At 40.6% G+C, this 9,410-nt stretch overlaps 1 protein-coding gene across 1 annotated transcript; it reads left to right on the top strand.

Annotated features, from left to right (window-relative positions):
• The first annotated feature begins 2,386 nt into the window (after window positions 1-2,386).
• Window positions 2,387-9,143, top strand: paip1 (poly(A) binding protein interacting protein 1). Its single transcript, XM_062381871.1, has 11 exons — window positions 2,387-2,795; window positions 4,279-4,424; window positions 4,621-4,818; window positions 4,932-5,044; window positions 5,141-5,252; window positions 5,623-5,748; window positions 5,842-5,948; window positions 6,101-6,218; window positions 6,398-6,452; window positions 6,649-6,736; window positions 8,046-9,143. The coding sequence occupies exons 1-11, from the start codon at window positions 2,597-2,599 to the stop codon at window positions 8,143-8,145; spliced, it is 1,362 nt and encodes a 453-aa protein (XP_062237855.1). The 5' UTR covers window positions 2,387-2,596; the 3' UTR covers window positions 8,146-9,143.
• Window positions 9,144-9,410: the final 267 nt, after the last annotated feature.

Genomic DNA, 9,410 nt, shown 5'->3' with positions numbered 1-9,410 from the left:
TGATAACAAACAATATAAAAACAACTCTGTCGTGTTAGTCTGCGTTGATCTTGCACGGGGGGGGGGGGGTGACGTGCGCGAGGGAATCAATGGAAGTGACGGAGAGGGACGTGACTCGAGTCTGACCACCCACTTCCCTCAGTAATCATCTGCAAACACACTAATCAATGACAGCTGCCGTGACGCCGGATCAAAAGACCGCGGGGGGGAACATTAACGCCACAGGCTTCCGGGCCTCATGCTCTCGTGTCCCGCCTCTCGGAGCATCCATCTGAGGACAGGCCTGACGAATCGGGAGAGCAGAGGAAGACAGGAAGGTGAGGGAGGGATCACCAGAGGCTGCGGCCTCTCGTCTTTAGCCCCAAATTCATCCACGTTGGCCTGTTAATGTGACTCCGGGAGGGAAAACAACAAGGGATCTAAACCGTAGGAATCCATATTACAGGAAATTTACTTTAGGTTAAAGTATATTGTCCCTTTAATAGTTGTTTAAGGAGTCACCGTGACAATTGGGTAACACTGAGGAATGCTGCAGGGAATTCCACCATGACAGTGGCAACATATGGAATAGAGTTTCATGTCTGCCCCTTCTATTACATTGTCCCTGCTGGCTGTGCAATGCAACACGGCTGGTTCCCCTGCGCGGCCACATGCACAACGGTGTTTTTGAGATCAATCTTGACAGCGAGGAACCCCCCCACCACCACCGCCACCATTACCACCACCATTACCACCACCCAAACACCAACCCCCGGGTAATTTGTGGTCCTATGCATTAGCGAGATCTGTGAATGTTTGAACTCTCCCCAAGACACTGGCACGAGGAGAGAAAAAAGCAGCAATAACAGAAAATAGAGGCAGTAATCTTTTATCAAAGTGGGTCTCCGCAGTTCTGGCATGGGAATTCTCCGTGGCATAATGTGAGCCAGCTTTGGGAAATAAGTGGAAAATGACTGGAGGCTAAAACAACTAATGAATACTTAGACTGAGAGGTCTGGTGCAACACATGTTTGTAGTGGGCAGCTCCTGAGTGAGCTCCGGGAGAGAGGTATACGTGTGAGGGAGTTACACCGGTCCAGAATCTGAAATATGTGTCTGATACATCAGGTACATGTGATCATTCAAGCCTTTGTGCTTTTAGCTAATATCTTAGATGGATGTGAGGTTATTTAACTGCACATTTGGACAAACAATTGATGGCTAAAGCTACAAGCATGGGCTGTAACCAACACTGATGACACTAAGGTCACATCCTCTATACTTATGGAGAAGTTTACACAACTCAAGCGGGAGTTTACATGAAACCCCGAAAGATCACATCGGGTTTTTAATGTAAAAACAGGCAGTAAATAGAGTTTAGAGGTTTAATTGATAAACAGTACTAAACAATTAAATTAATAAATGTAATAAAACAGTTATAACGGACAGATTTTTCACAGGGGGTAGAATTTGATGTTTGGACTCTTGACCTCAGTATTTCCAGACGCTCAACCACAGCAGCATCTTCTGAATCATATTCATTTTAAGATCTTTAATCCTTGACACTTTAGGCAGCCTATACATTTTTTTTATTACTTTACTGATCACCATTAATTTTATTGAGTAACTGATTTTGGAATGTTATGTGTTTTTCTTTGTGATTTAGTGCTTTTTTAAATGAAGCAAAATGTTTGTTTTCTATTTGGAAAATTCCTGACCAGCTTCACAATAAAAAATATTTAAGAAGATAGTGATGCTGTGCTTTTAGGGATGTTGTGAAAGTGATTTGGATGGACAAAGGGGTTAAATGTATATTAGACCCACTTTAGTTGCACCATGTCCTTCTTCTTTATTTCTATCTTTGTTTCATAATAACATAAATAGTATTAATAGTTAGTATGTCTGCGTGATTTATGGCTTCACAGGTTCCACTCCGCCCCAGCAATATGTTTTTAATGTGTGTTTTCCTTTGTGATGTTTCGGGGATTTTTGAATGCAGGAACAACTTTGTAAAAGTTCATGTTATGCTTCATAATAAAACATATTTGAGAAGATGGGGATGCGTGTAGGTAAGGTGGGAACGTGATCGGGGTGGACAGAGGGGTTAAATGTATATTTCTTCAGTGAGAATTAGATCCACTCTCTTTTTAATTTGGACCATGTCCTTGTTCTTTCTTTCTTACTTACTTCCCTGCTGTCTTGCTCTACTTTATCTCTTTCTTACTTTCCATCTTTCTTTTATCCTAATAAAAATAGTTGGAATAAATAAAAAAAACTCATAACCCATTCAATTCCTTGACTACGTGATTGGTGGCTTTACAGGTTCCACTCCGCGCCACCAGGGGGCGACAGCTGCATTTCGCCCCCAAACCCTGCCGAGAATAACCCGCGACAGAATTGTTGTTAACGGAAGTGACCAGGAACAGGTTGTGTACCCCCTGTTAGTGCCCGAGCGAGGAAAAGACACCATGAAACACAGATAGAGACTAATTCTAAAATAACTGCAACGCAAAAAAAAAAAAAGACGAGAGAGGACGCAGTGGTTACGCTGAGCATCATTCCTCCATCTTGTTGTCCGATGCTGCTTTGAGAGTCGCGGCAGGACACACGAGCGGTCATGAATCAGAATTTCGACCGAGCTCCCGGAGCGGGGAGAAGCTACAGCCTGGCAGCGGACCCCGGGTTCGTAGGCGCGGGGGACGACGACGCCAACAAGCCCCCGCTGTTCGACCGGAGGGGACCGCTGAGGCAACCGCGATCCATGCCGCTGTACGCCGAGAGCAATATCAGCCCGACCAGCGAGGCGGTCGGTGGAGGTACGGGGGTATGGGGGGGACTGTCAACATGCTAACGAGAACTAGCTAAGATAGCTCTCACCTTTTGTGTGCAACTCAAATGCCGCTGTGTTTTTCCACATGTGGAATCAGTCTGTGCATGTTTAGTCTGACACGTGAAGGGAAACAAGGCGTTTATTATCTGAAAGCTGCCATTAGGAGAGCTAGCCGCCAATTAGCATGGATGCTAGCTAACCTCGGTGTTTTGGCGGAGCGCCGTGCAGCTGCTGGATTTCATGTGAGGTAACGCAGCAGCTAAATAAAGATTGAGCTCGGGTGTCACGGAGTCGAGACGAGCTACGAGGCCACAGCCGGTGCTGTTACACGCTGTTCCCCCTCAACCACACAGCACATGTAGCCTGTGATGGCGACTCGCAGCAAAGAGGAAGATTCGGTTTCGTTTCCCAAATCTGCTGCGGTCATGTGCTCACTCGTTTGGGGGAAACGCGATCACAACAGCCGCACGCTGGGAATGGACGCGCGTCTATTCGCGGTATTACGGTTAAAGGTCATTGGAGCAGAAACAAAGGCCGAAGACAAAGTTGAAAGTTAAAATTATAAAGTTGAAAGTTTAATGATAAACTGATCGAGGATGATTTGATGTACCACACAAGACAATAAGAAGTATAATGAAATGGAAAGTTGTTTATTAAAAACCCCTCAGACAATGAAGAGAACTATCTTTGACACATCAAGGATTCTTTTAAATATAAGTTAATATATGAGATGTGTATTGAGTGTCATTATTAAGAAAGTAGCCAACTTGACCTTTAATTTTCTACAGTATTTTCTTGAAACTTGACATGCAGACAGTGGGGGTCACCACATGGGGAAATATCTGTGTCACCTCAGGGATTTCTTTATAATAATATTTTAAATCAGCAAGTTTTGAGTGCCATAATGAAAGAGTAGCCAATATTCTACATTAAAGTTTACTGAAACTTCTCTGTGCCACCTCCCAAGGATATTATTAGAAAAGTATTTAATATCAGCAAGTATAACATAAAAAAGTAGAAAACTTTGCCCTTAATTTTATAAAAAAAAGAAACTATATATATATTATATTTAATTATACTTGTTCATGTCTTGTTTGGAAATCACATCATTCGTCCATAATCAGTCATTTTCACTCTAAACATTTGTCCTTGCTCCAGTGACATTTACCGTAAGGCCGCGAATAGACGCGCATACATTTTCAAAGTGCGTCTGTTGTGAGAACAATGGATCACATGACCTCTGTCCAAATCTGATCTGTTTGCTCCAGTAGGAAAAGAGGTGGATGTATCCAATGCACAATTATGCCATGTCCATGTAATAATGTAAGGTCTTGGCCCAACGATTTAAAGTTGCTCGAGAAAATGTAAAATTCGTCAATATCAAAAATAACTCAAGAGAACTGACCTATGTGTATGAGTAGTTTCACATATAGCAAAGCTTGAGATGGTGTAATTTCTTTCTCTTTCAGATTGTAAAAGACAAACCAGACCTCAAACGAGTCCAAATGCCAACAACGTGTCTGCCTCATGTTATGACGTCGACTCCTTGGTCAGGTCATCAACGCTTTCAGCCAGTGCTGCAGAGTTCGTCCCCTCTGGATTTAACTCGTATGAAGTGAGTTTTAACCCCATATCTTCATTTATTGTACTTGTCATTTTAAACAACCTTGCGTAGAAATGGTGCTGGCAATAGTTCTGCTTTTAGTTTCGAAGTAGGTAGCTGTTTGTAAGGCAGCCATCATTACTGCTGTAAAGTTCCTATTAGCCTGTAAATTTAGGTTTTTTCATGTTTGTATTTTGTTTTTATCTAGGACCCTACTCTTTATGATGACAACGAAGAGTATTACACTGAAATAAATCTGGAAGGAATGGTCAAAGACTTTCTTGATCACCTGAGCTCCTCGCCAGGGACCTTTGAGTCGGACATAGATTACATAACTGGCATGCTCAACTCCTGCGTTACTACTGAAGCCTTGCTGCAGGATCTGGTGGAACTGATATACAAAGAGGTTTGGATATTCAGTGCTTATATTGTTCTTTGTATAAATTAAAAAAACAAATAATATACATGTTTCTGCAAAAAAAAGTACAAGAAGGGTATTAAGTTTTCTTTTTGTCGCAGTCCACAGCCATTCCAAACTTCTCGTACACGGGTGCCAGGCTCTGTAACCACCTGTCCAAACATCTCAACGTCAGCCCACCGAGCGGAAACTTCCGTCAGCTGCTCCTGAAAAGGTGATTTTTATTTGGTAGTTTTCACTTTCATTTCATTTAGGTTCCATAATTCTTTCAAGTTGCCGTTTACAAAGAGCCAATCTTGTCTGTTTTTAGGTGTCGAACCGAGTATGAACATCGAGATGTAGCTGTTCGAGGGGAAGCAGGGACTCAAAAGAAGTTCCACTCCTTTGTGCTCTTTCTGGGGGAGCTCTATTTGTCCCTGGAGGTAAGAGGTCATGCTCATTTGCATTGTGTGATGATAAGTATTTTATATTAAACAGCATTCCCAAAGTAGCAGCACCATGGATTAATGTGTCAGGTGTTCAAAATATTTACAACATATCCCTTTATCATATTATACATACTAGATGGCTTTATACATCACACTGTCATGTCTGAGTCTTGCTTGAACTGCTGCCATAGGTTCAGGATTTCTGGGGTGGCTGTTGGTTGTGCACCTTGTCGTGGTGATTTGTTCATGAGCTGTCCACCCTTTATACTGAAGGTTGTTACTTGTAGATCTAGAAAACAGGGGCCAACTTGAGTTATAGTTGAAGAACACTATTGAGCATGCTATGTTGATTTGCTTTGCCCAGCTAAAGAGTGCTAAAGGACCTCCAAAACGAGCAGAGATCCTCCTCGTGGCTCTGAAAGACCTGATGTACAGTCTGTTCTCCAACCCCGTGGATTCAAACCTCATCTGCGCCGTCAAACTGCTCAAGGTTTCACTTCTCAGTCTGATGTATTCACAAGCGTCCAGGATTTATTTTTTTCTTTATTTTCAGGTGGTAATAAGAGTGTTTTTTAATTTGCAGCTTACAGGCTCCGTCCTGGATGATACGTGGAAAGAGAGTGGACAACCACACATGGATGAACTGATACAGAGAATAGAAACTATAGTCCTGGACGCCACATGCAGCAGGTGTGTACATCAATTTGGTCTTTTGTGTGCAGCTGTTACCTAAGCGGTGTATCCTCAAGGTAACAAGGTTTAAAAAGCCTCAACCATGCGTCAGTTGTCAGCCATGAATTGAAGTATAGTTATTATTCTGATTTGAGCATTTTCTCCTTCAGGGATGTTAGACAGATGCTTTTAAAACTTGTGGAGCTGAGATCAAGTGACTGGGGCAGAGTTCGTGCCGTTTCAGCAGCGAGCAACGCAACGCCAGACAACGACCCCAACTACTTCATGGTGAGTATCACATTCTCCTGAAGATTGGCCTGTGCCAGAGAAGTTACATACATGGAACTGTGTGTGAGAATCAGCTGGTGTGCGGATATCGTCAAAAACTCCCCATATAAACTGTATAGCTACCCCCTATTTTTATTCTCTTTATCTGATAGTCATGGTTTTATTCTGTGTCCTCTCAGAACGAACCTACATTCTACACACAAGAAGGCACACCTTTTACAGCAGCTGACCCAGGTAAGGTTATATAACCATGTAAATAAACATGCCCATGCTAAAGAAAGAGGGTAAAAAGAAAACACAAGATTAATGTAAAGTGTTTTTTTTATAATTCATACACAGATATATTTGTATAGGAAGACACTCCTCATTTGTTGTCGTTTTATTTTTTCTGAATAACATGTATTTATTTTAAATGACACTTCTTCCTCAGATTATGCTGAAAAGTACCAAGAGATCCTTGACCGACAGGAGTACTTTGACTCGTTTGGAGAAAACGAAAACGAAATAGAAAATGAAATGTAAGTACAAATTGAAGGTATTAAATAATATTGATGGGTCATACATGTCTTTCTTTGCTTTAGTCCACAACCCTTAGACCAATGCCACTCTGAACAAACGGTTCAGTTTGTGTTTCATTAACTTTTTATTATTTATTTTAATAACTTTATTAGTATTGTTTCAAACAAAACCATTTACAGTTCCATCAACATGTACATTTGAGAATCAGTGTAAGACGTAGAAGCTTATTAAGCATTTATATATTAATCTGTTTTCCTTCTTGAGCCTAGAAGTTTCTGTGAATGGAATTTTTCATTGTATTAATATACTGTATTTCTGCTGTCGTGCATTTATTAGGGATGTGAGGAGAGACAGTGTCAGTAATGTAATGCAATACATTCTCATTTCATTTCTGAAGCAAAAATAAAAAACAACTCAGAGTTTTTATCAGGAAACTTAACATTTAGGTTAATTGGGTATTACAGATACATATTTTGAGTTTCATTAACTTCTTTTCTGTATTCCCTTGGAAATGAGTTTGACTTGACCAAATTGCGAGTTGGGAATCCACTCAGTCCTTTGTGCCAATAAGCAACAGAAAGATGTCATTGTGTTTACAGGGTGTGGATATGTAGAAATCTTCTTTTACTAACAGTTATTACTGCAAATAAATTACAGGATTACTCGATACTTGCACACTCAATCGACGCCATGTAAAACAATAAGCAGAGTTTAGAGGTTATACTTAATGATATGAAATGGTTTTCGATGTGTACATTTCTGATAATTGTGTGTGGGTTCAAAGCAAATGTCTGTTCTTTATCACTGGGGGAAATAATACGACTTGAGGGAGCTGTGAAAGCAAAAAATCGATCTGCTCGGTTTTTACATGCTAAGATTTTCTGTTCATAGGCTGATGCTCCTTTTAATTATCTTACTTTTATTCCAACCTGACCCTAAAGTCCATCACTACCACTGTGCCGGCACACCGTCAGTCATGTGACCGCATGGTGGCTTCTCACAGGTCACGTGACTGCCCCTGACCTGTGTGCCCCTGAGTTTGGCAAACGTGTTTGGCCCACAACAGGGTCGACCGTGGCCTCAGATTTGGTCTAGTCAGCAGTTAGGAGTGAAAGAGGGCTTAACTTTCCCTCAGAACTGTGTATGAGTGTGTGTGAGCTTGTGGTTTTGTGCGTCTGTATAAATGATGGTTGCTTTCACACATTGTAGGTTCTGTTTATATTAATTTAACAAACCACCTTTTACACATTTGTCTTTAAGATGTAAAAAGAAACATCCTCTAAATCGCTCCCTGTGTTGTGGTTTCAGATCCGACTATGAGGACGAGATGGAGCCTGAGATGGAAGAAGCGTTTGAGAGGTTTTGTTTAGAAGCGGAGCAGAAACGGAAACTGACACAAAAGAAGTGAAGAGCAGTAAGACTCCAAAACAGGCACATACTGTATTTTTCCATCTTATCTTGCTGGAATGTTGAAAAGCAAAAAAGGAAACTAAGCGGACAATAGGGGTCAAACGTTTATTTTTTTGCAAACAAGCATTTTAACAAAAAGATCTGTTCATAGTTGCACTTCTGACTCTTTTGTTCTGTCAGTGTTGATTAGAAAATGGGGACAATCAAGACAATAATTGTTCAGAATGTTTTTGAATGGAGGCTCTTTTTAGACATGGAAGTTTTCTCTTTGGTCTTTTGAAATCTTTCAGCAATGTATCCAATTTATGCCTGAACGAACTTCAAAGAGGGAAATGGTGTGCTGTGAATTTTTTGATGTTATTTTTCTGAAAGGCAGACGAGGTTTAGATCCCCATGCATAACGTACAGGCCCGAAAAAATGCACTGTAGATGAGGTTGTTTTTACCGCGTCCTTACATAAGTGAATATACGGCCTCTGTTTCCGCTGTCGTGACATTGTCTGTCATTTTAAATTGCCAATATTAACCACTTCATTCAAAGCTTCTCACCTGTTTATATCTGGCTGGAGTTCACTGAAGTTGTCAGGCCTTCTGTGGAAGTTTGTGCCGTTCAGACGATTCGTTGAAACGCTACGAAAGAACAATCTGTCACAAACATGGACTTGATTTATAGACACAGTGTTTTTAAATTTCTTCCGGGGGTAAAAAAAATCAACATCTTAGGAAATTTTAAGCTCATGCTTTAATATCTTAATAATGTGGTGCATCTAAATTCAGTCCATTTCTCCAACTTAGCTTTAAATATCTTCATGTGTAAAAATCAGCAGCGGCCAGTGTCACATAGAATAACTCAACTCAAGGTTCTCCTTTGGATCTTGGAAAGACTACAATACTGTTTACCAGCAATCCATGGAACCCCTACAAAGGAATGTTGCTCTATAGTTTGTAAATATTATTTATAGTTTTGTTTGCCTGCAATAAATACTTTATAATGTGAGACTTTATCCTGCTTGATTTGTGTTCAAGTCTTTTTCAACCTGTAGAGTCAATGGTTCAAACTTGTACAAATTAACATCAGGAGACAAGAAATATTTTAGCCTTTGCTGCTCTCTAGTGGCTAACTTGAGTAATGTTGTAATAGTCAGTAATCAATGATACAAGACTATTGATACCTGGTACTTAATAAAGGACTTGAAATGCAGTATTTTTATACTATGATATCAATAGTACTCAATAGCGCTGCAAAACTTTACACTATGTTTCG

Source organism: Platichthys flesus, chromosome 3 (assembly GCF_949316205.1).
Source record: "Platichthys flesus chromosome 3, fPlaFle2.1, whole genome shotgun sequence".
NCBI lineage: Eukaryota > Metazoa > Chordata > Actinopteri > Pleuronectiformes > Pleuronectidae > Platichthys > Platichthys flesus.
The sequence above is the reverse complement of the archived record's forward strand: the minus strand, read 5'-3'. Positions and strand labels throughout refer to the sequence as shown.

Coding starts and splice junctions, on each gene's coding strand:
- paip1 (XM_062381871.1), top strand. CDS start 2,597: ATGAATCAGAATTTCGACCGAGCTCCCGGAGCGGGGAGAAGCTACAGC. Junction 4,425..4,620: donor CTGGATTTAACTCGTATGAA/GTGAGTTTTAAC, acceptor GTTTTTATCTAG/GACCCTACTCTTTATGATGA. Junction 4,819..4,931: donor TGGAACTGATATACAAAGAG/GTTTGGATATTC, acceptor TTTTTGTCGCAG/TCCACAGCCATTCCAAACTT.